Genomic DNA, 27,950 nt, shown 5'->3' with positions numbered 1-27,950 from the left:
TAATGTCAGCTTGCCAGGAATCACAGGTGTATAGTATCAGTTCAAAAGTGTATCACTAACAGAATAGAACAGAATAACAGAGTTGGAAGGATGTACAATAAATAACCAAAACACTGTTTAAATTTCTATAAAATTATTCTGAAAATCATGAAAGTTGATTAACTAAACTAACATTGTTCTGTTTTTATATTTTACCTGCTAGGAAATGTTATGGGAGAATTTAATTCTTAATCAAATTAACATGTTACTTACTCACTAAATGACCTAAGTAAATAAGTATTCTTCAGACAAACACCCACCTGATGAAGTATAGAACATGGAAAACTTGCCATTTATTCTACACTGATGTATCTCAAAACTATTTACCCATATATCTAAAAATGAAATGAGTGACACACTGATTTCTAGTAATATAGAACCTACACCAACAGCTTCAAATTACTATTTCAGTTATTTGTAACACTGTAGGAATTTAAATATTTCAGCAAATTGGTGAAAATAAGATATAACAATTTAAACGTATACATTTCCACAAAGTTTAGAATACTATTCTATAACAACTAAGCAGCTATATAAAATAACTTTTTAAAAAACAGTACAGACTAGCTCCATTTTAGAGTTAACAAACGCTTTTAACAGTCCATATGATTTGGTTCTTTACACTATAAACCTATATATTTGAAATCCTTGAAGATCTTAAATCTACGAGGATTACAGCTCTAAGAGATTAACTGAAGTAAAAGATCATTATTCACATTTTACTCATTCCTTTTCTTGGCTAAAAACAATGTATCTTTTAACAAACATTTCCAAGCTTTTATTCTGGCTGAAATAAATTTAGTAGTTTCCGTCCTTTACTCACCTCCTCCAACTCTAACAAAATCTGTATTTTTTGTATATATGTTTGTATATTTGTTCCCAACAGCAAACTTTTCCCAGGGATAAACCTCTTTGAAATTCCCCACACATAAAAAAGTTTTGTTACCAAACAGTTCTGCTAACTGTTAACATCGGTGGTGAAATTCATTTTTTTTTACTACCGGTTCTGTGGGTGTGGCTTGGTAGGCGGGGCAGGGGAAGGTTACTGCAAAATCTCCATTCCCTCCCCACTCCAGGGGAAAGTTACTGCAAAATCCCCATTTCCTCCCGATCAGCTGGGACTCGGGAAGCAGAGAATAGATGGGAGCGGGGCCAGCCAAAGGTGGCATTTGTCGGTTCTCCGAACTACCCAAAATTTCCACTACCAGTTCTCCAGAACCTGTCAGAACCTGCAGGGATTTCACCCCTGATTACATGTAATAAAATGTTAGGGTTAACTTTCCAAACTGATAATGTAATAATGTTTAAATTAGAGGTAATTTGATGTGATAAAAATAGCAAATAAATCAATAGCTACAACTAGTCTGAAATCAACAAAAATGACTTTTAAAAAATTGAAATTCAAGCTGACACATTAGGGCAGAGTTAAAGTTAAATTATCAATAGGTTCATGCATTTATTCAAAGTGTCATTATTATCACACTGAATTGAATTGTATCTTTCAACAATTATCTTCTATTGGAGACAGTTAAGTTCTTTCCAATTCCTTTTTAGAATGATACTGTGAAAGGAATACTAAAAGATAATTAAAGAAATGGCCGAAGATATTTGAGTGAGTGGAAATTTCCTACAAGTTTGAATGCACTCGTATATATCATTTTACTTGAGAGTTTTGGAATTAAAAATCAGCTGGCCTGCCCTCTCTGGCATGCAGATACCTCTAAATGTTGATGGGGGGGGGGGGGGGGAAGCTGAAAAATTGAAAGACTATTACAGGTTTAAAAGATTGTAGACCAGTGGTCTGTATAAAATAAGGAAAATCCATAAGGAAAAAAGAGATTAAAATGGTTCTCACTGACAGCTGTGTTTATTTAATTATTTATCCCATTTCAAGAGAGCCCAACTCCATAGGTGGCTTGCAAATAATGTTACTTTTCAAGCTAATTTAAAGAAGCTTTGAAAGAAGTTTCTGTTTAATCAAAACATAAAACACATAAGCTAAAAAAATTATAGCACAACACAAATACCATCAACTAGCAAACCATGCTTTCACATTTTGATACATTAAGCATATATACATTTTTCAACCTGAATGTTATATTCCTAGTTTCCTTTTGCAAGAATTGAAAGCATGGTTGAAAAATATGATTGAACTAATCATGAGAGTTTTTACCTCAGGGACAAAAAAACATATAACTGAAAATTAGAAGAAATTGTGATTTAAATCAATTTATTATTTCTAAAACATTATAGCACACGAGTTAGCCTTATATTTTGTACTAAATCAATTTCTTCTGCTAAAAATGGATAAAAGGCATTTTCTTTGTAAAAGAATATATGATAATCTTTCAAATATAAATATCCCCATTCATTGCAGAAAATATAGTCATTTCATAGTCATTTGATCACACAGTACTTTAATTTTCCTAGAAATTTTCCTATCAGACATATAGGACATATTAATTTCATGTTTCTTTCCTAAATACAAAGTAAGTATTTAACCACATCTACTGACAGAATGATAGGCTAAATAATCATATCAAGTATTCAGAAGACAGTCCTCAATGGAACTACATCTACATGGAGGGAAGCATGCAGTGGAGTGCCTCTAGATTTGTCTCTTCAACATCTTCATAAATGATCTACATGAAACAGAAGGAAAACTCATCAAATTTGCAGATAACACCAAGCTGGGGGGAACAGCCAACACTTTAGAAGACAGGCTCAAGATTCAGGAGGATCTCAATAGACTTACAAATTGGGTCCTATCCAACAAGATATACTTCAATGGTGGAACAAGGAAGATTGTGAACTTAGAAAAAAAAACCAAATGCACAAGTATAGAATATGTTGCATCTGGCTCAACAGTAGTAACTGTGAGAGGGGGCTCTAGGTGTCCTAGTGGACTACCACTCAGGTATGAGCCAGTAGTGTGCTGCAGTTGCCAATGCTGGGCTGTATCAACAGAAGGATAGTGTCAAGACAACAAGAAGACCACACAACATACTTTGTAAAACAGAGTTGCCAAGCAGATGATCTACAAATAATTTTCTTCCCAATTAATCTATACTAATCAAGAACCAACTAGAACTAAGGAGAAATTTCCTGACTGTTAGAATAATTAATCAGTAGAACAACTTGTCTCCAGAAGTTGTAAATGCTCCAACACTGGAATTTTAAAGACAAGATTTGACAACCATTTATCTGAACTGATATAGGGTTTCCTGCTTGTGCATGAGATTGGACTAGAAGACTTCCAAAGTCTCTTTCAACTTTCTTATTCTGTTCTTTTGTTAATTAGGCAAAAAGGTAAAAGCCCAACACAATAAGGGAAAAGAATGCTTTTCCTACACTACCATTACAATGTAGGCTCAAGGCTGAGCTCACACCCATCCTGGATCAGATTAACTTCTAGTCTTTCTCTGCTTGTCTGACTAGTTTTCCAAGAACTTCAATGACAATTTGGGAAATGAGTCTTATCATTGTCTACAAGTTTAGCCCATAAGCCTAGATTCTTGCATGCACATAATAAAGGTAACTTATTATTACTGAGCACCTTAATACTGGATGCTTATCTATAATGAAACATGAAGATTTGGAAATTAGTGCATCTCAAATTTCATCCTTCAAACTCTGTGTCATTCAAACTGTATAATTAACAATTAATATGTCAGTCCTATCTGCATTCAACTGCTTCAGGCTTTAATTTTGTCCACATAAAAGAGAACTCCACATAAAAGGAAATCAAGAAGTGTGGCTGACATCTAGCACCTGCACATAAATGCTGTATGAACGCATGGGTATTTATTACCTAATATTTCTTGCTCTACTGCACAAGCACACGAGATGCATGCAAGTATGCATCCTATCTGGACCCAAGAGTTAACTTTTTTATACAGCATGGTAATTTCAGCCATTGTTATAGGTTGTAGAAGCATGATAAGTATGAACCATCTAATCAATATGGAAAGAATTGTGACAAGGCAAGAGAAGAATGTCTCAGCCAATAAGAAAATGTTAAGTCACATGCAATTTCACAAATATAATGAGATCCCACTGCTTAAATTCAGGCACAGTGAGCTCAAAACTAAAACACCACACCGAAATATCAGATAAAATCATTTCTCTTTTTCGTATTACTTAAGAACAAAACAATTAGAAGACAAATAAATCATAATTCTCCTCATTTCAAACAACCATAACTTTGAACAAAATCTTCTTCCATTAATCATAATGACAGAAAAGATAAAACAGAAAAGACTATAAATTGACCTCAATGCTTATATCATTTAACCTAGGAGTAGTTAGTCTCTAATAAAGATAAAATGGACATAAAATGTCTCTGGTCAGACAAGATACACATTGATTATATGGTGATATTCAACACAAACGCATATATAAAATGCAAAACAACATCCATATAGTAAATTGCAAGAATTGTAATTTTGTTTCATCCTTCAAAATAGGGACGCCTTATTTCTTTCTCACAATCTGAACAACATAATGATATGAAAATGTGTAATTTATTTTAACTGGACATGATATAAGTTTTATTAATTCCATGTGCAAAAAAAGAAAAGAAAAAGAAAAAACAGCTTCAATTTCAGAGACTTCTGGCTTTCTTGCTACATATTTCATCCAAAAAAATGGTTTTTACAACTATTTTTCTTTTATATCCATGACACACAACATGTCTCATACTGAAACCCTTACTTCCACAGTCAAGTAAATATATGTTAGAAATTAATAAGATCAGTTCTTCTGCACGCCTAAAGCAACATTCCTCTGTGAATACATTTCATAAATCGCACATCAAATATATTTTATTTTTATATACTATATGAAAAATGACAATGATTTATCTACAGGAGAAGGGAGAAACTATAAGATGAAACAAAAATTTGAAACAGGAAACACCATTTCCTAAACTCTTATGATTTAAGACTTTGTAAATCTTTATTTTTTTAAAAAAAATAGATGCTTCATAATATATAGGGACCTCTTTATCCAGGCTTCCATAGCAACTTTGGGAACTGCTCTCAGCTGTCTTTAGAGAGTTAAACATGAATAGCCATTCCACTTTGCATTTTTCTTAGCAAAGCACTTACCTTTTAAGGATTGTTATAAACACTCTATTGTGCTTTTTTTTAAAAAAATCAAAACATCTTGTCTAAAGGATTTCCAAAACTCTACTTTGAACTTGACACCAAGCAAGAAACAGGAAGAGTGGATATTTTTCCTGGTAATCTACCTCTTGACCATTTGACATAAGTAGGGAAAAAACCCTGCATAGCTGGTATTGTTCCTGGCCCTTATTGGGCCAAGGCAGGGAGTAAGGAAGCATATGACTCCCAGAAACTCCTGGATCACATGATTCCTAACCTCACTGCAGCCTGGTAAGGAAATCTGCAGGACTTCTCCCACCGCAATTGGTAGAGCCCACCCCCAGGCATTTTTCACAGAACAGCATATCTACAGTTTTCAATGGTTTTCTACCACTACCACAGAATGCTATAAAGAACAGATGTAGCAAATTTAGGATTGTAACCTAAAGCTTATAAAAACTATGAAGCCAAATGCACAGTAAGTTCTCAATAACTTTTTTTCATAATTATTAGAGCAGAACAGTGTTATTTTTTTTTCTATAGGATGAAATGATCTTGAAAAGCAACCATGACCGATATAATCAATCAGTTTTAAAAAGTAGCAAAAATAACTTTGAAAGATCACAATATTCAGATTTTAAAAATACAATGCCACAAGTAAAACAAAATGCAAGTTGATTTAGAGATACTTTCAATAGACCAAGATTTTCTGTCACTTTTTGAGAAAGTTGGACAACTTCTCTATTTGCCAACATTGTTGGATACAGAATGACACTGAAAGATTATTCCCCACCTTCCAAGTACAAGTTGTGTATTCCCACTTACAAATGTCTATCTATTTATTTAGATAATTTATATGACTACCCATCTCACATAAATGATTGTAGGTGGTGTGCTAAGATATTTTAAAAAAAATAAAAAACACCGAAGGTAAATGCTATTTTCTAGTCCTAAAATCCCAGCTAAAACAGAGCTTGCCTAACTTGGCCTAGGCCTTCAAAGTGTTATGAAAGGCTAATAGAGTCAGGGCCTATTCAGGATTAGCCAGAGGTGGTACTCAGCCTGTTATCTCCGATTCAGGCAAACCGGTAGCTGCGGCTGCAGACGTCTCTGCCCCATCCGCCCCAACGTAATGTGCGAGCACTGCGCTTGCGCAGGAGGTAGTACACATGCACAGACGCGGCACACGTGAGTGCTCACATTTGTGAACCAGTAGGGAAGGTAAGTGAATCTCACCGCTGGGATAAGCCATTGGTCTTCTCTATTTTTACTATAAAGGTCTGTTCGAATGTAACTTTATACAAATAATATATAATTTATACCGTGATTTAAAAGTTAGTTTACAGTTAAATGATACAGACTTTCAGTCTATGCTACACTGAACAAACTATGCTTTGGCTTTCTCAATTATTCAGTATATAGTAGCACTGTGTTCCTCAGTCTGTTATAAAACCAACTCTTTCCATGTATGACCGTAATCTGCACTGGATAATCTTAAGCATTACAAGTAGACCTCAATTTACAACAGTTCATTTAGTGACCATTCAAAGTTCCCACAGCACTAAAAAATGTGATTTATGACCGTTTTTCACAGTTACAACCTTTGCAGTATCCCCACCATCATGTGATCAAAATTCAGATGCTTGGCAACTGTTTCATATTTATGACCTTTGCTGTGTCCCAGGGTCATGTGATCACTTTTTGCGACCTTCTGACAATCAAAGTCAAAGGGGGAAGTGAGATTCACTTAACAACCAGGTTACTAACTTATCAACTGCAGTGATTCACTTAACAACTGTCGCAAGAAAAGTTGTAAAATGGGGCAAAACTCACTTATCAAATGTCTGAGTTAACCACAGAAATTTGGGGCTCAATTGTGATCGTAAGTTGAGGACTATCTGTATTTTGCTAGCATGTGGTATCAACTGTGCAATTGTTTGCATTTTCTGTTAAGCCTCCTTTCTTTAGATTTAGTATATAAATTGATCACTTTCAAGCCACTGTTTGCCAGATTTGCTGGTTAGAACCTTTACTGATTTTTCTTCTGCTGCTTCCCTTTACTCCATAGATATTCCATCAATTCCTGTATCTTTCCGACTTGCTAATAACTATCATGATCTACTTTTAAATTATAGTACTAAGAATGCGTGTAAGGAAATATTTTGGATAATAAGGTATCTTGGATGTTGCAGGGCAGCATTTCACTATACTCCTTCCATCTTTTGTTTTTGAATCAGTTACAATGTGTTCAATCAATAACCATATTAAAAGAGTATCCTCACAATCTCATTGATAACGTTTGTTCATTGACTGCATTCAACCCAATATTACTATTTTCCTCTTGACTATGGGAGCATTACTATCTATTGTTTACAGTGGTATGGTACGACCAGTACGCCCCGGTACAGGCGTACCGGTGCCTGCTTGGAGTACCAGGTACCGTTCCGGTACGGTGCTCCGGAGGGCCTACAGCCCGCTCTCCTTACCTCTTTTTGAGCCGATCGGGGCATGTAAGCATGTGCATGGGGCATATGGCGCCTGCGCGACACTCCACCAAGCAGCTGGAGCGTCATAGACGGTGGGTAGGCATGCGCGGCTTGGTGGGCGTGGCATGGCTTGGTGGGCGTGGCATGGCTTGGTGGGTGTGGCAGGGGAAGGATACTGTAAAATCTCCATTCCCACCCCACTCCAGGGGAAGGTTACTGCAAAATCCTCATTTCCTCCCAATCTGCTGGAACTCGGGAGGCAGAGAATAGATGGGGGCGAGGCCAGCCAGTGGTGGTATTTACTGGTTCTCTGAACTACTCAAAATTTCCGCTACCGGTTCTCCAGAACTGGTCGGAACCTGCTGAATACCATCTCTGGTATCAATACTGTAGGTAGTTGATTTATTTCATCTTTCACTCAGCATGCACATGCTTCCTACACTCTATGTTCCTGCTGTGATTCTATCTTTGCAGCTTGGATTTTCTTTTCCAGCATGGCAATATTAACAGCTATGTACTATATTTAATCTAGTCATGTAATAAATGCCATTGATACAGTGGGAAGATCTTCAACTCTTCCTCAGTAGCATGTTGAGTACTATTCACCCAAAGGATCCCATCATCTGACACTACGTCATTAATCACTTTATCTTGTCTACCCACGCAGGTTTTGCTGCTTTCTCCCACACACTATAAAACGGTGTCTTTAGCAGTGTCATTTAAACGTTATCTGTTTCCAGTTTAGTTATATATCAATGCTGCCTGATATAGGCACCTGCTTGCTTTAGCTGGATAGCTGAAATTACCTCCATGTCTTGGCTGAATCTGTGGGGAGTTTTTACTCATAATATACTGGCTTTCTTCGTTCTTTCTTCCAGGATTACCTCCATTTGATCAAAAGGAAGCAACGTTGCAGGTCTTGGGGATGAAATATCATTTCCCTCTCCATGAATACGTATCTTTAAATGTATTCTTTTCACTTGTGAAAATCCCACTCGTTGAGTTTCTTCAGAAAAGAGCTCAATAAATTTAGGAATTACCTGCACTGTGGAGCTAATTTCTGATGCAAAACCTCCAGTAACAGGTGCTTCATGTGTGATGAGCAATCGTCCAGTCTTTGCCACTGACTAAAAAAAAAGAGGAGGGGAAAGAAAGACTTTTAAGATTTATTCATAAAGACACTTTCTATAACTAAAAAGTGGCATAATACTATCCTCGATTTATGACAGTTCACATAGCGACTGTTCAAAGTTATGACATAACCCCCAAGTACTTACAACGCAGTCCCAAACTTACAAATGCCACAGCACCACGCCAGTCATTCACACATACGAATGACCACAGAGGCATTGCAACATTCCACCCTGCCTATTCCCCCCATCGGCCTATTCCCCCCACAGGCACTGTGCCTGTAGAGACTCACTTACCTTGTGCCGATCTAGCAAGCTGTCTGTTCCTTTGCTACTTCGATGCATTCATGGAGAACAGGAGCCTAAAGTATTACAAGATCATGCAAGATCTTACGCTGCTGATCTCACATGATCTCACACTATACAGTACTTTAGACCTCTTGTCTCTGCGAACCAAGGCCTGCATGAGATCCATGGCAAAAGGCTTTGCAAATGGAGAGGCTTTTCCTCCTCTTTGCAAAGCCTTTTGCTGTGGATCTGGTACAGGCCTCAATTTGCAGAGAACAGAGGCCTAAAGTACTGTAGTGCGAGATCATGCAAGGTCAGTAGCACAAGAGCATGGCCCTCAGAAGCTTCCAGTCTTGGCGCGAAAAGTGTTTGCAAGCCAATGGGACACGATTTTGCTGCTCCAAAGTCTCATCAGCTTGCAAACGCTTTTCGCGCTGAGATTGCAAGCAGGCAAAGAAACCGCAGCAGAGAGGCTGGAAAGAAGACAGTTTGCTAGATCTTCACAAGATAAGTGACCCAGTGCGGCAGGGTGGGGGGGAGCAATTGTGGAGATCCAAGGGAAGGGAGCATAAAGTAACTCAGTGGGTCGGGAGAGGCCCTGGGTAGTCTGAAGCATGCGGCCTGCTCCATCACTACCCCCCCTCATGGCCTTCCCTACCCTGAGATACCTCATGTGCACTTAACAACCTGCACATTTGATTAGCGAATGCGTAGGAAAAAGCAGGGAATGATCACATTCATTTCTCATGATTCACACCAATGAATCCTCGGGTTACAAACGTAATTGGCAGGCTTCATTACATTTGTAACTCGAGGATTACCTGTATTACCTCTTAAAAGCACACATAAGTTATTTTGAAATCCTGGCAATCCAAGTTGATGACGATAACTATAGAAAGCATTGGGAACAAATTGTTTAACAAGCTATGAAACAAATTATAGCCACTCTATTAATATATTGAGATAAATCACATATTATTTAATAACTATTAAACTTTTCAGAAGTAATGTGTGCAACTATTTTTGAGTTCTGTGTTATACTGTTTATATTTTGAAAATACTAATACATTAAAGTTCCCAATGCCAAATAAAAGATAAGAAAAAATAGAATATTAATATATACCAAATACTTTTAGACTATGGAAACTCGTGCTTACATTATATGCTACTTATATAAAGAACTTGATCAACACAATTTGCCCAATGCTAGTAATATTCTTTATATCATAATCAAATATTATTTTTAAAGTGGTCTAAAGCTCTTAAAACTAAAGCCAAAAGGCTCTATATTATTTACTTTAAAAAAAAAACATTTTTCCATGGCAATTTACAACAATTGAACCCACATAAAACATTGAAACAGTACGAATATACAGTATAAGACAATAAAACAATAAAAATACCAGCCGAAATGAATATTTCTTGACAACTGTGTGCTACAAATCAACACGATGATTTAAATGCTTACAGACGGGGGGGGGGGGGGACTTTTGTCAGTAAAGGGCATTTCAGAGGCTGGCAGATGCTACAGGAAAAGTCCATTCTCTGATAGCTGCTTGCCTCATCTCAGCTATAGGTAATCCCCGCCCCCCCAAAAAGGTGAAAATCATGTTAGATTGCAGATAAGAACACACTGTCAAATATTATAGTAGTCCTAAGCAGTGAAGGTAAAGGTAAAGGTTCCCCTCACACATATGTGCTAGTCGTTCCCGACTCTAGGGAGCGGTGCTCTGTTTCAAAGCCGAAGAGCCAGTGCTGTCCGAAGATGTCTCCATGGTCATATAGCCGGCATATGAACGCCTAAGGTGCACGGAATGCTGTTACCTTCCCACCAAAGGTGGTTCCTATTTTTCTACTTGCGTTTTTTACATGTTTTCGAACTGCTAGGTTGGCAGAAGCTGGGACAAGTAGCAGGAGCCCACTCAGTTATGCGGCACTAGGGATTCGACCCGCCAAACTGCTGACCTTTCTGATCATCTTAGCCCCTGAGCCACCACATCCCTTTTAAATATAAAGCAGTGAAGGGCTTTATAAATTAATACAACATCCTAACAAAATCCAGAAATGAAATGGAAGCTCATGAAGAATGTACAGGAATATATTCACAATAACCAGTTCTAATTAAGTAATTCATAAGAAGCAGAATCTAAAGTTGGCCATGTTTGAACATAAGTCTCAATGGTTTTTTTTTAACAAAAAAAGCAAAGAAAACACCCAAATGTGACTTACCTGGCTTTTTATAATGGAACAGATGGGCTTTATCGTGTGATTTCCTTATCAGATGTTCAACAACATATAGATAATTCTACTGCTTAAGATTAAGCTAAGCAAATTAATTCCAGTTACTCATTTCATTAAGCAATTTTGTGTGTGCAAGAACTAAAGTGACACCTTATCTCTTTCATTTTAGAAGAGTTCAAATATTCTGAAATAGTTGCTGTTACAACCTTTTCTTCAAATTCATTTGAACAGATCAAATTCCTTCCTAACCCATACGTATGGCTAGAAATGGCATATCTGGAAAACAGAGCATCTCATTTCAACTGACTACACAATAATAAAGTGTATATTGCAAGGGTAAAGACTCCCTCAAGTCAAATTCAACTCCTGTTGAGTGCATGTACAACACATTAATCTTATCCTCAAGTTAGAGCACTGACAAGTTCAAAGCTCTGACTGGCAATAAACTGGCTGGACCAGAAGATAAAAGAATTAGACTTCTATTTTATGTTTTATTTGGTAACCTAGCCAGCCAAGCAACTGGTAATTTTCCTCCTGATGAAAGTTGAATGGATGTAAGTTAGAAGCTATATCGAGCTACCTTCTGGAAAGTTGGGAAATGTAAATTTATTGTTTCACAAGTAAGATTCAGAATGTGGTAACCACAGATTTGCTTTTAACTAATTTCGCCTTACTCAATATGTCTTGATAGGCTTAACAGATTTAAACATACAATTATCAGAGTATAGTAACTACCCAACTTATGGGCAGTTTATGAATGATAAAACATTCTTGTCCTCTAGAGGAAAAATACCTTTCCAAGTTATTAAAAAACAGCATGGAAATTGTGTGCAAGTGTGGAGGGAGAACCTAACCCAGACTTCTTCATAAGACTTAGTAGTTCCTCCATCATACTTTACCCTCATCACAGACTGGCATTTATAGTTTGTTTTATACACTCACACACAGGTCTCTCAAATAATGTTATTAAAAAAAACAAGTCTACATCTATAACTTGTTCAATGGAGCAAAACAGTATAATTTATTCAATAAAAATGTAAAAATTATCCCAAAACAAATAATTGCCCACAGCAATCTGAGCCTAGTCCTTATGCTGCAATTCTTAACACATTCACTTGAGATTAACCTAGATTTTCACGGGTGTAGGCACACAGACACACACACACAAGCCAGGAATTAATGGACAACCAGAACAGAGGTGCAAGTTAATTTCATTAATAATATTCCTTAATATCAAACCACCTACCCATCCAACAGAATAAGGAGTCCAGGGGTGGGCTTCCATAATTTTAGCAACGGCTTCTCTGCCCTGTTGCTGGGTGAGCGTGGCCTAATTGGCCTCCTGCAACCATGGCAAGGGGGTGTTTTTGCCCACCCAGGCTCCAGAGGCTTTCCTCATGCCTCCAGGAAGGTGAAAACAGCCTACCCCAGGCTCTGGAGGCCCTCCAGTTGCCGAAAACGGGCCCGTTTTTTTTTTCTTCTTCTTTTTTAGAAACATGGATCAATATTCAGATGAGGAAACCTTAAAATCCCAAAACTTCAGGGAGGCCCATTTTTCACCCTCCCCAAGGGTCATGTACTTACCTGACATTCCAAACGGGCCGCGTGGGGACTCCTGGAGGGGTGGGGTGAGCCAGGGGTGGGATTTGTGGGTTTTCCGAACTGGGCAGATTGTTAGCTAGAGGTTCTCCCGAACCCATGCAAACTCACAGCAACCCACCCCTGACAGAATCCCAGCACCCATACTTCCGCAGTGATTTCGATTCCAAGTAGTAATGTATACAGAAAGATATTAAAAGGAAAAAAAATGCACTCATAACTCATGAATTGGAATGTAACCAATCCTTCAAAATTCTAGAAATTCTTAGCCCAAAGAAATATGAAAGACAAATACAAGAAGGCAGCCATTCTTTCTGCCCACAACTTCATTTTAACACTATCTAGGATGAAGTACAAGAAATCATTAGCTGTCAATTCTGCAATAGCATCATGGCTACTCTCTGACTGATGCCTCATATCCTTGAGCAATCGTTAAGGAAGTCTAATTATTATTATGGATAGCCATTCCTTCTTCATATCCTACTTATTACTGAATAGAGCTAATTACGCCATTCTGTTAAAAAAAAATCCAGTGCTGTATAAATTAACTTGGAAGGAGCAGGGTTATTTGCTTTTAAAAAACGTCTTTTCCTAAGGTTCAAGAATTAAGGAGCAGATTAAAAATAAAAGGTGCTGAGCCATTTAAATATTGTCTCATGCCACAGAGACCTTTAAAGGCCTTGAACTTGCACGTGGAAGCAAATCCAGTGCAGCTGGCTTGTGCTGTGACATTTTGCAGTAGCCGAAGCTTCGGAATGCCTTTCAGAGCTAATCCCATGTAGAGCACATTGCAGTAGTCCAGACAAGAGATGATTAAGGTTTGAATGACTGAACACAGGAAGCCCTGATCCAGGAAAGGCTGCAGCTGATATACAAACCTACGTTGTACAAAAGCTCTCCTAGCCCTGTCAGCTTCAAGCAGGGATCATAAGTACAGGAGAACCCCTAAATTGCAAACCCAATGTGAACAGGTTAGGACCACCTCGAGCAGAACTAAAGATGAGAAATAATATGTCCCTGAAGCTCCATGCACCCAAAGCCACTCAGCCTTGCGAGGGTTCATTGGCAGCCTGGATACGGTTATGCTTAATAATTATGATTAGGGTTTAAATTTAAATTAAAGGTTTCCTTTTTATTTCATCTTTACACAGTCTAAATTATTTCATGGTAAATAATGAATGTACTGTATTTTTCAGACTATAAGACACACCGTAGTATAAGAAACACCATGATTTTGAAGAGGTAAATTTTTTAAAAAAGGTTTTTGCACTTTGTAGGCCTCCCAAAACCTCTGCACACCTCAATTTTTGCAAAAAAAAAAAAAAAGGGGGGGGGGGGTGCAGAGCTTTGGGAGGCTTTTAGAGTGCTCCCGGGGGCTGGGAGGGGGCAAAAACAAGCAAAAAGGCCCGATTTTTACTTGGTTTTGCACTCCCCAGCCCTCAGGAGCACTTTGCAAGCCTCCCAAACCCTTTGCATGTCCATTCTGTATTCACTGCTGTATTCAGTGTATAAGACACACCCAGATTTTCACTCTCTTTTTGGGGGGAAAAGGTGCATCTTACATCCGAGAAATAGGATTATAAAATTGTTAGTCTTATTTGTTATACTTTACAACAAAATGATTTTCAGTATTGTATTTTGATAACCTCAAGTTTATTATGAGCAGTTGACTAGAAAAGAGGTTTACATGAAAAATAAAACCAGTCTTACTGGTATTATTCCAATATCCAAGGCTAAGAAGAGACACTCTCTTCTTAAATCTTGAAATATTCCTATTCTGTTTTTGTTTTCCCTATAAGGGTTTGGGAGCTTCACTTTACCCTTTTCTTTCTCCACCATGTTACCATTCCTCGTAGGAACTACTATTCCCTGTATATTTTAGGTACAATCGTTGTCCTCACAATTTCCATTCTCTTTTACACTGTTCTTAATTATAGTAATTCCTACCTCTCCCTTTTCAAATTCCTTTCTGTAAATGTAAAATTTTACTGTGCTTAAACACTTTCCTCTTTAATTGCTCCTTTCTTCTTTTTCTATAGTCTTTATTGATACTGGATAGTTATTTTGTTTTTCTTCCTCCAGAGAAATTCAATTTTCTTAAAAGTGTCTCTCGCGTTCTAATGTCTTCCATTCACTTAATTTTCCTTTTGATTGTCCAACTGAATCCTCTCCTCCCATTTTTTGTTGGCAACCTCTGTGAGAATCAAGCTCTCGCTTAACGTTTTTTAATTATTATTTTATTATTTTAACCCAAGCACTGCAAATCTAACTTAAATACTACACATGCATTTTATCTATCAACATAGTGAACTATAAACCGATATAGTAGTACTAGTTCATCTGATTTATGTACTTCACTTTCTTGAAGAATCAGTTCTTTCACAATGGATGTTGACCCCAAGACATGTTATTCAAGTATATACAAGACTAGAAAGATACGGATAACAACTTAATTCCTTGGCATGACAGAGAATTTATCTAAAAAAAGAGCCACATCATCTAGAACAGCGATCCACAACCTTTTGGACACCTGGGACTGGTTTCCTGGAGATAGATTTTTCCGGGGACCAGAGACGTTGTGGTTTGCATCCCACAAATGGGACTTTGTTTGTTTGTGCAACCCAGTTTCTGGCATGTCATGGACCGGTGCTGCTCCACAGAGTGGGGGCTGGGGACCTCTAATCTAGGATAATGATGTGTGATTGCAAATATCCAGGCAACCAATAGGAAGAAGCAAAGAAATCTGTTTTGTGACTCTTTTGCCTGTATTTTTTCAGCACAGAAAAATGGTAGCCCTATGAAGTTGGTGGTGGTGATGATGAGGGTAGTGATGAATTTGTGATCTGCGGTTACAAAGCAGTTGAAAAGCAACTATACTGGGCAATTGTAGGACATATTTTCAGATCATAAATCACATAAACTTTAAGTCTGATCAGACTCAACTGAACAGTGAATTTCAAAATCTCAAATGTTAACAAGGTATCCGAGATTGATGTTCACAAATCCCTCAAAATTCAAGTTGATTTTAAAAGAAGTATTTTGAGATAGAGAGCTGATTCCACTGCGCCACCTACTTTGTGGAATATGATTCCCTGGAGATGAGATTGGCCTTGAGCCTGTTGGTTTATTGTAAGGCTCTGAAGACAGGCATTGGGATTCAGGAGTTTAATGGAGCCGATATAGTGGTTGCACTTATCATATTGAAGAATGGGCTTATCTTAGCTGTTTTATAGATTTTATTATGTTTTTAATATGCTTTTATATTTTTTCCTCATTTTTCAATTGTATTATTTTTTTGTTGCTTTCATTTTTGTTTAAATCTTTTGTAAGCTCTCCAAAAACCTATATATGAGATGTGTGGCTATATAAATTTAAGTAATATTTAAATTGATGCACACCTAAACTGTTTAAGAACAGTTCCTTTGCTTTGAGAATAAAAAAAGGTATTGATATATGAAATTATAAATGAAAAAGAATAGAAACTACAGCATATAATCCCATATATCTCAATTAATTTACATCTGATTTTTTTTTCCGTCTGAGTACTAAAGTTTTCCAAAAGAAAGAAAAACAAAAATTTGATTTTGCATTGCTAGAAGAGAGAATGCAATTAAGGAACTAATCTTGCATTACCCATTGATTTTGGGGATAATTAATTTAAAAAGTGTTAAGAGAGTGTACAACAAATACATGGAAAATTGCCACATTATTTTTAGCCACACAAATTCTTCTCCCTTTCTATAGTTTTATATATGTCTAGATTTAGGGGAAAACCTCAACTCTTTCCACAAAAAACTTCCAATAGGAATAATATTGGGTAGAAAATGATGTCACAATAATTATCTTACCTTCCCATGTATAGGTTGTTACAATATATATCTTATTTATACTGTATATAAATACAGTTTAGCAAATACTACACTTTAAGATCATCAATATTCTCTCAAAAATTGAAATTTGCTCTATAAAATAAAACAAGTAACAAAAACAAACACTATCATCACATTTACAAATCAAAAATATTGTGCCAGAATAAATTTGCAAAAATATTACATTTGTATTGATTTTGTAGAAAGTTATCCATGCCCTGGACTATAAGAGTTAAAATAATATCTCAACACTTCATTCTGCAATGCTTTTTCCAATTCCCACAAATGAACATAGACTCAGCAAAGCTTAAATTGTGTTTAGCTTACTTTTGTCTATGAATTCTCTTACAAAAAAGAATAATCCGTGCCAATGGAATCACAAGCTGAAATGGAGAATAGGGAACAAGAAAAAGTTGGTTTCACTAGATGATGGATGCCATCATTTACAAAGAAAAAAAGTCTCAAATGTAAATGCCATCCCGTGTCAAAAATTTAAAAGAACAAAGAACCTCTTCCTATCCTTAATCATACATTTTTTAAAGGGTTTTAGGAAGCTTCCATCATCTAGGGTTTCTGGAATACACCAAATTTAGGCGGATGACTTGTGGCAGGCACCTACCAATTTTTGTTCACCATAACTCAACATTTGACCGACTATTACATATATCTCTATTAAATTAAAAAAAAACTACTTGTGTAGAAAAATCTGGAAGAAAATGACAACTTGAGATGAATGCAGACATGCTTTTATAGAACTAAATTATAGAATTACCCAGTGTTTTCCCTTTTCATTCTTCGGAGAAACCTAGAATTAAGAATATAATTATAACTACAAAACAGGCTAAGAATTTTAACTAATATGCTCTGAGTAATCTTGAGCTATGGGTTTGGAAGCCTTTTGATGATAAGAGATGCTCTGCCTTTTGACTCCAGACAATGCAACACTTCCCCATGCAGAAGTGGTTTATAACTTCACTAGTCCTCTGGGCTCACAGGACCAAATTGAAGAGCAGGTGGCAACTGTGGCTTGGGAAAAATCTTCATCTTGTGCTCCAGTTAAAGCCTTCCCTATAGGAGGAGGGTCTGCTTATGGCCACAAATGATTTAATCAGCTCTTGCTAGGATTAGCACCACAAAGCTCTTAAAAGAACCTTATGTCATCTAAAATGTAATGGCTCATCAAGCGATGGGAACTTCTACATCATCTTAGGGAACATAGGCACAAAGCCCTCTCAACCACTTTCTTCCGGGGGGGGAGGGGGGGAGATACTGTTCTCCCTAATATTAGGTTTGTTTCCATTCTAAGCCAAAATATGAAATCTGGACTTTTCATTAGTGCATTCTATGAGATCAACCACTCTTGTTTGTGAGCCATGGCTGTAGATTAGCATTATATACCGGTAGTCTTCGGGTACAACAGCACTTTGGACCCAAATTGTTGTCAGTAAATATTGCAGTTGTAAAGCAAGATATTGCATGGCTTAGCAAAGGCAATCCAGGCAGTCCCAGTTGTCATTCTAACTCCAGGACACATTAAGTGGGAAGGAAAGGGAATCCCAAGTAAGGAGCCCCCTCCCTTCTCCGTTGCAACAGGGAGGTGGGGGAGGCCCAGCAAAGGCTATGTGCAAATTAGGGTGGGGGATAATGCAGTTTTAGCACAAGTTCAGGAAGACTGGGGAAAGAGAGTGTGGGCTGCATGTGTTCTTGTGTGGAAATGCAAGGGAGCCTGGAAAAGAGGGCATGGTAGGCATGTGCGCAAGTACAGGAAGGCCCAAGAAAGGAGGATGCTGGTGGACAGTGGTGGGTTTCTGACGGTTTGGACCAGTTTGGCTGAACAGGTGGTGGTATGGCACACACCCGAATCACTTCACCAGTGCGCGCACGAGCGAAGCGAGCAGGGGACGCGCAAAACGCCCTCTCAGCAAACTAGTAGTAAACCGGTTAGGAACCAGCCACTGCTGGTGGGTGTATCTGTGTGTGAGAGCGCTTGCAGGAAGCCAGCAGAGAATGTCGGCAACAGCAATCATGCTTGCAACAGGTCATAAGTGTGGGCTGTTTGCCAAGAATACAAATTTTGGTCATGTCGCTGAGGGGTCCTGCAATGGCTACAACTTTGAGAACCAGTTGTCAATCACTTTGTTCCATGCCATCATAACTTCAAACAGTTGCTGAACAAATTCAAGGGTTGCCTCTTGAGTTTGGAATTGGATTCCATGTTTATTTAAACGTAATTAAGGAAATCATGTTTAGCACTACAACTGGATCCAGCCCCTGATTTATCTCTAGTGAAAAAGAAAACACATTTCTAAATCAACAGTACTAAGTGATTTCATCTGACAAGGACATTATTACAAATAATTTCAAACAGCCTTTCTTAGATAATAGGAAATGGGGAAGCAATCTGTTATGGCACAGAATACAAGAATAAATAAAGTTTAAATTCACTGAAATAAAATGCAATAGATGGTAAAATGTATTGGTTTTTTTTAAATATAACTTTGTTCAAATTAATACTCAGTACACACAGATAGCTATCAGTTTGAGAAGTATATTCATGATCGACAGGTGGCCTATTCATCATTATCTTGAGATTTAATAATATATTACTAACATCAAATTATTGCAAAAAAGAGTTCAAATTATGAAACAGAGATTAAATACTCAAATTATTTTGAAAAAAATAGGATCAGCTTTTAGAAAATACTACTCAGTAAAATATATGTAAAACTCAGATTCAATTGATCTAACAGAGACCTCTAGTGGTAGGAACATGATTATACTATTTGTAATTTTAGAAAAACCAAAACTGTAACAAATGTCTATGGAGATTCTCAGTCATCCAGGTCATGGTTCTCCCAAAGGTAATTTTTTTTCTCGTCCAAGAAGCTTCCTTGCATTCCCAAAGGCCCAGTCTACATTCTTTCATATTTGGGACTGAAATAAATCCAACATCCCTATGGATAACTGTTCAGAGATCAGAAACCAGAGATGGGTTCCTACCGGTTCGGCTGAGTAGGTAGTAACTCAGCCTGCCATGCCCCCGAACCGGTTCTATCAGCACCGCCATAGGCGCCGCCGTCTTGTTTTTTCCTTCTGCGCATGTGCAGAAGCATTTTTTTACTACTGCACATGCACTCAGCAAGCATCAAGCGCATACATGCCCGAAGCACGTCCCTGAGTGAACCAGCAGTAGCAGAAGCCGGAACCCATCCCTGCCAGAAACAGCACTTGCAACTCTTGGGGTAGGGGGATGGGGTGGGGTGGGTTGCAATTAAAGGCTCAAAATCCCTCTTCAAAACCCACATTTAATTTTTTCCCCCAAGAATTTGGTTTCCTTGGACCATAGATTTCCATATACGAACAATAGAGGTTTGTTCCAACATATTTTCTATCAATTTTATATATTACCATTGTATAATAATCAGATCATTATAATGGAGTTTGATTAAATGGGTATGTGAACATGATATGTACACTTACCTTGCACACAGTCTCTGCATCCCAAGGCAAAATCGTTTTCAAATCAATTATTTCACAGGAAACTCCTAATTTTTCTTGTGCCATAACCGCTACCTCTTTTATAACATGAACCTAAATATTAGGAGAAAGCGTGCAATAAACTTTAAATCTCATGGATTTCAACAAGATTTAAGTCTCACTAACATTCTAATCCTATCCATTTGGGTCTTATTTAATTTTCCATCACTTTCGTTAGAAGAATATTCTAGAATATTTACATACACCCATAATGGAGGACCGAACAAAACATAAATATCTGATGAAGTGATTGCTTCAGATAGCAACACTATCCAGATGAACATGGCAATAAAGTGATCATGGTAAAAGTAAGTATTAGGAAGTAATAGTAGGAACTAGTAAGAAGTACTTGCGGGATTTTTTCCCCCTCGAATCCTAACAAATCTTACTCACCTGAGTACCCCAAGCCACCAAAGTTACATCGCTTCCATCCTGAAGCACTTCTGCTTGAGACAAAGGGATGGAGTAAGGCTCCACAGGGACTTGTTCGACTAAATAAAAGGAAAGCAATGAAGTTTATAATTTGAGTGTCTGGAACAGAAATACGGAACTACAACTTCTAGCAGCCCCAATCAGCATGTATGTAATTGAAGGATGCTGGCAAAACCTGAAGGGACAGTATGTTCCCCATCCCTGCTGCAAGGTATCTAAATTTAAAGCCATAGCTGTAACGGAACTCACGAGAGTTCCGTTCTGAAGAATCAGAAATCCAGTGGCAATGTATGAAGATAACAATTCACTTGTGTCAATGTGAAATTTATTTATCAGCTGAAGCTATGAGTGAAAAAAATAAAAAATAAATCCCAGATATAATTTAGGAATTTCTGTTGAAATTCCTAAATTATATCAGAAAACTTCTAGCAGAACAGCATAAAATTTACTGAAAAACTTAACCACAATTAAAAGTTGGATGAAATCCAAGTTTTGGGAGGAAAGGAAGCAATAACTAAACCTCTCTACAAATTTAGTAGGCTGATAAGTGTCCTTATAAACCAAAAAAATACGTTTGTGTTCACAATTATTCAGATATATTGCAGTAAAAACCAAACAAAATTAAATATAGAGATAATCCAACAAGATCCCATTTTCACAAGAACAATTGGCCATCTCTAGGACTGTATTATAGTTCAGCCTGAATAACAGGGCATCACTATAACAAGAAATTAAGCCTATGCATGATATATACTAATATTACAATGTATGAATGGGGGTACAGATCTAACAGCAATGGCAGAAAGCCAGCAGTGATGGGGGAACTATCTAACGTAGTGCCCTGTTCTTATTTTTCATATGCTGAGCTTTTATGTGCATGCAAGAGACAGATAGATCGTTTCAGAAAGACAAGACACCCACTAACTTTCCCCCTTCACAGAAACAACTGCCTCCAATTGATAGTTTTTAAAAGCCAGTGCCAACTGTCAATTGAATTGTTTTGCTTCCCCTCCTCTCAATCTCATTCTACTATAGAAGAGATATTCCCCCAACCTGTTGTTTCTTGGGGCTCACCTACTAAATTTTCTCAGTCAAAACATTTTACGGCAATCTCCTAATCTTTCATGTCTTTCAGGGATGCAATGTTTGGATCAAATTTTCAATGAACCACCATACTCTATTTACTATTCAGGAACCAAAACTAGTTTAGCTTAGGGTGAGAGTACAAAATTATTTCAGTTTCCACTCTTCGGAAATCGAGGAAATGGAAAATGAGATCAAGATCTTATATTTTATCAAGTACAGTCTACAAAGATCGTGCTTATACTTTGTATGTCATAAGAAGTTTACAAATTGAAGTCTCTGTACTCACAATCTGCATCCTTCTTTCAAGCCAATCTTGGGCTTGGAGGGACATATCCAGTCAGACTTCAAGAAGTCAATTTCCCAAATTCCTTGATAGAATTCCCTGATAAGATTATGCCTTATTGCATAATTGCATTTTATGGAAGTGCACAAGACTTGGCACTTAAAACTCCACTCCCTATACTTGTACAATTCATCCACAATTCATCCCTACCTTAATCATACTGAGTTCATATAGTCTGAGGTCACTATGAAGCATACTGATGTATATCTCCAATATTCTAACAGTTCTGCTATCACGGTAAATCGGTAGACAACTTATTTCTTCGTTGTAATTGTCACTCAATCTCTTGATACAGTAAAGCTGTAGGAGACAATCTAATAATCTTTAGAAAAGAGCCCTTTCGTATATTGAAGAAAATGTCGTGTTTAAAAAATATTAATATATAAAAAGCAACCATTACAAGATTCTAGTTCTTACTATGAAAAGTTGTTAGTAAATGCACGAGCTTGTTTGCTCGTTTTAGAATGTTTAGAAAAAGTCTATTTTTTCTAACCTTCACATATTTACCTTAAGTGTTTTCAATTGTTTTACGCTTGTTATTTTTCTTAAACTTGTTTGCTTTCTATATTTTGTGTATCTTCTATTTAGACTAACATTCTCACCACTTTGAAACATTATAAAGGCTTGCATTTATAATTGTCATTTTTATTCAGGTCTTCAAATATTTTGTGAACACTTAACTATAGATACAGATATAAGCTACAGCTATATAGACATATAAATTTGGGAAATATAGGAAAGAAAATATTTTATATTTCATTATATTAATAAATGTTATTATTCCGATACATAAATCTTTATCTGCTCATTCATATACGAGTTTTAATTCTATTAAACCTTAATTGTAGTAGGAAAACATGTGTAGATCTTGTGACAGGACATTTTGAACACTGATTGAAAAACTGGTTGTTTTTAATCTTACTTGCCACGTCACTATAACAACCACTGATGCAAATCATTTGTTTCTATACTATTTATGTCATATAAGGTGGAATTAAATAGAGCTGAAAAGGTCATAAGAACAAATTCTCCGCAAGAAATTTAAACCTGATAATGTCAAGATGACTCATTTTTTCCTCTAAGTACCACTATTTGCTTTTGAATCATTGAACAATTCTTTTGAAAACCCTCTATTATTTAAAGTTTAATTTCTGAAAAACAACTGTCAAGTTTGAGTAGAACAGTTTCTCAATACCCAAAATTTGTGTTAGAAGTACTAAAATCATAAGAATGTCCTTATAATGTAAATTGCCTGTCTTACATAAATCAATACTGTTCAACAATAAAATCCCACAGCTATTTAAGGAGGTCAGAAATATATGCATTTGTCATAATTTCTATATCTCACAAGCTAGGGAAAGAATTTTGGTTGAATGCAGATTCAGCTTAACTCAATTAAACCAACTATAAATTATCTGTTATTACTATATGATCTATTATAACTTGGGGGGGGGGTCAGCTCAGTGGTGGGTTGTAAATCCTGTTCCAACCAGTACGGTTGGAACGGGGCTGGCAGCGTCCTCATGGACACGTGCGCACATGCGCACAGCACACACATGCATTCAAGGATCTCCGTGACACTCTGTGATGCTCCAGCTGCTCCACAGAGTGTCATGCAGGCGCTGTACGTGCCATGCACCTGTGCAGAAGTGCAGAAGCCTTTAAACTCTGGTAAGGAGCTCAGGCGGGCGGGTGGGTCTTCCGGAGCACCGTACCGGAACAGTATCCAGTGCTCCGGGCTGGCTCCGGTACACCCGTACCAGGGCGTACCGCCTGCAATCCACCACTGCTTCAGCTTTATTTTCTTCTTTCACTTGACAGCAGTTAGGGATATGTAGAATATTCCAAAAATGAACCTTTTCCATGCACAGAAGACTGGGGAGTTGTTGGGCTATACTGCACTGGACACTGAAGGGAGGCAGGGGACAGCTCATATCTGAATTGAGATTCCATACTTATTTGTACACCACAGTACAACAATGACTTTATAGTATTAGAAAATGCACTACAATGTTTGACCAACACTAAATATAGTGAGAAGAACTCTTCAATCAACAGGATGGTCAATTTTTAGATATGGTTAGTAATTCTGCACTGAGCAATTTATGATTGAACTATATGATATACTGTATAAGATCTGTTCAACTCATACATTCTATGTTTCTACCATCATATGAATAAATAAGATTTAGGTTATACTTTTTACCTTGAATACAATGAGAAAAGCTTACCTGCTGCTCTGTACATTATTTTAGGTTCAAAGAATATGCAAGGGTTTTTATCTTCTATACATGACAATAACAGTCCCTTGGCTTCAATAGGTCCTCTTGGAACAACAATCTTCAAGAAAATGAATACATAAACAAGTTAAGGAGTATCTTGACTAGGAAAAATATCAAAAATAAAAAATAAACATTGTTCCAAGAGATAATTTCCTATTTCAAATTATTCCATTAAGACTCAGTGAAAAGATGCTAAATGAATGGCAAGGACAAATATTTTTATCTGGTTAAATAAATGATCAGGCATTAAAGAGTTTTTAAACTGAATAAGAAAAAGGGAGATTGGTGGCACCAAGTTATATTATCAGAGTAATTATTCAACCTGGATCACAGACTCAATTAGCACTATACACATGGATTGCATCTATGGAAGAAGTAGTATGTGCATATCTATCTATCTATCTATCTATCTATCTATCTATCTATCTATCTATCTATCTATCTATCTATCTATCAGATCAATCAGATCCTATTAAAATATGATTAAGAGACCAAACATGTCAATGTCTGTATGATTAAATAGACGTAGAATTTAAGCAGATAACTGGCATGTAAAAATGGGAATATCATTGAAACTGAATATCAACTTTTGGGTGAATAATAGAGTGAATGGGTACAAAATGTTCCATTGTTCCAATGATGATTATTAAAATAGATAACAAATACTGAAATACAAAATGTAAATGTAAAATGTACATGTCAAAATGTAAAAATCAAGATGGAATCATAAATCGTATCGGGTGGCAAAATCAAAAAACTCAGTTGCACTGGGGAAAAAACCACTATCGGATGAAACAAGTTTTAAATGTTGGTTTTCCTTTTCCATCAGTCATTTTTTCATTATTAGCAAACATTATATACTTTCAAAATACACTCTGGTTTTATATATGAAAACTGGTATCAGAATACTTTATACTTCTTACTGGAAATTACATCTACTCTTTCATTAGAGGAATGGCCGCTGAAGCTATGGGAACACTAATCAATATGAAAAATAACTTCATATATGAAAAAAAGATCCAAGTCTGATGGTAATTTCAATTTAACCCAGAAATCATTTATGAATAATTCTGTCCATAGCTTGCTACCACATCCAAGATTTGAGTTTCCTTAAAATAAGATTTTTAATCTCTTTAACCAGGGTCATTCACTACTTAGCTATGCTTTAACATGATTCAAAAAATAGCTTTGAAGGTATTAAACTGACACAAAATTATATGTGTTGTAATCCAAGTTGATATATAAGCATAAAACAGAGATTGGTTTCTCTTCCAAGGGGATTGTTTTATAAATACATACATTTAATTTTACTTCGTGGTATATTATTCTGCTAATTTTCCTGCATAATATTTGTATTGTATAATTTCCTTGTTATCATTTTTAATATAGAAACTTTTTATATGTAACCTTTTATATTTAAAAAGAATTATTAGAACACTGTAAAAGACTATCTAATAAATTATTACTCTGTACCTTCAGTCCTGGACAGTGAGCAAAAAAGGATTCTGGGGACTGCGAGTGATACAATGCCCCATGACCCACACATCCCCAAGGCGCTCTTATTGTAAGGCTTCCACAGTTAAAGAGATCTCCAGAACGGTATCGATACTTTGCTGCCTCATTAACAATCTGAAGAAATATAGAGACACATTTAACATTACATGTGGTTATCAAGACATATTTATGTAGTTAAAGCACATTCATGTTCTACTAGAACCGTAGTGGCACAGTGGTTAGAATACAGTACGTCAGGCTACTTCTGCTGACTTTGGGAGTTTGAGTCTCACCGGCTCCAGGCTGACTCAGCCTTCCATCCTTCCAAGATCAGTAAAATGAGGACCCGGATTGTTGGGTGGCAATAGCTGACTCTGTAAACTGCTTAGGCTGTAAAGCACTGTGAAGCGGTATATAAATCTAAGTGCTATTGCTATTATAGATTATGCAGAAACAAGAGGCAAATTTTGAAATTATGGATACTATCAACAAAAGCGTAAAGAAACTAATATGAGGCAAGAGCATTATGTGTAGAGCTTGGAGTTGTACAAAATGAAAGAAGAAAATCAAAATAACGATAATAATATGCAAATTAGAGCCTTACATCGAAAAAAGATGCCAGATGTACAAGTGAGCTGTAGAAAAGAAACACAAGCCATGATTTCTGGTGCAATCTGGATAATTGAGAAATCCAAAGAATACCAGAAAAGATGTCATTGTTTCCTTGATTACAGAAAGTCCTTTAATTGTGTTGAGAACATCAAGCTGTGGAATGTAGTTAGAAAAAAGGAAATCCCAGAGCATCTCATTGTCCACAATTCTGATAGCCAAAAATGAAAAGGATTTGCAAGAAACATGATAGTGAAAAAAATATAAAGCAGACCAAACTAACAACAACTGGTAGAACAACCAGGGTTGACAACGAAGATATTGAAGTGGAAGATAGTTGTTGTTGTTAGGATCAATCATCCCTGAAAAGGAACAAGCAGTCAAGAAAAACACTGATGACAATTATTCCACACCACAACCATGAAGGCCTTGGAAAAGATATTCAGATACCATGATGTGTTTAAGTATTGTCCCCACCACCACCACCCTCCAGTGAGACCCATCTATCAGGGAAACCTGGTCAACCCAATTATGGGACAGAGCATACTGCTTCTGTTTTTCACCTTTCAGCCTTAATCCAGGCAGTCGGTTTTGCAACGAACTATTTTTGTGTTAAATTTATGTTTTACCCACAAAGAAATAAAGGGAGAATAGTATAGATCGATTTCAAGCTATTTAGCTCTCATCACAAAAAAATCAATACTTAATCTCTCCCCTGGTACAGCCGACAAAGCAAGGAGAACCCATGGCTTAGAGGTTAATACATCTACCTAATATGCAAGCAGTCAGGGTTTGAATCCCAGAAGGGTATGGTTAGCTGATGAGGGCTAAATAGCTTGAAATAGATCTATACTAGTCTCCCTTTATTTCTTTGTCAGTAAAACATAAATTTAGCACATGATATGTTTATATCTACAAAGATGAGAATTGTTGAAGCCATAGTATTCCTTATGACACACTATGGAATCAAAAGTTGGACTTTGAGAAAGCAGGATAGGAAGAATATTGAAGTTTTTAACTTGAATGCTGAAGAAGACTCTTGAGAATAACATATTTATTGTAAGTCATCCAAAGTCATTTGGTTGAGTTGGATGACTACAGAAACTGAATAAATAAATAAAAATAAACATAAGAACAACATATCATGAATTAGCATGAAATATGTTATCATGAACAATATGATAAGATAAAAACAAATAAATAAGATTAAAACAAATAAAAACTAGACCAAAGCAATCCACTCAAGGAACACATAACCAAACTCACGTACAGGTAGTCCTCGACTTACAACATCTTATTTAGTGACTGCTGGAAGTTACAATGGCACTGGAAAAAGTGACATGAACATTTTTAACTCTTATGACCATGGTGATTTACATTCAGATGCTTGACAAATGACTCACATTTATG

General features: G+C 36.7%; 1 protein-coding gene across 2 annotated transcripts in view; it reads right to left on the bottom strand.

Annotated features, from left to right (window-relative positions):
* Window positions 1–27,950, bottom strand: part of BCKDHB (branched chain keto acid dehydrogenase E1 subunit beta) — a 48,448-nt gene that overhangs the window by 14,915 nt on the left and 5,583 nt on the right. For both annotated transcript variants that reach the window (XM_081944401.1, XM_081944400.1), the window contains exons 5-9: window positions 25,911–26,066; window positions 24,387–24,495; window positions 20,688–20,785; window positions 20,238–20,348; window positions 8,671–8,757 (exon numbers count right to left, since the gene is read on the bottom strand). In XM_081944401.1, the coding sequence (XP_081800527.1) occupies window positions 8,671–8,757; window positions 20,238–20,348; window positions 20,688–20,785; window positions 24,387–24,495; window positions 25,911–26,066 (561 nt within the window). The remainder of the gene's footprint in view (window positions 1–8,670; window positions 8,758–20,237; window positions 20,349–20,687; window positions 20,786–24,386; window positions 24,496–25,910; window positions 26,067–27,950) is intronic.

This window comes from Natrix helvetica (genome assembly GCF_964273705.1).
Source record: "Natrix helvetica genome assembly, chromosome: 2".
Classification (NCBI taxonomy): Eukaryota; Metazoa; Chordata; class Lepidosauria; order Squamata; family Natricidae; genus Natrix; species Natrix helvetica.
Note: the sequence above shows the minus strand (reverse complement) of the source record. Positions and strands in the feature narration are given on the sequence as shown.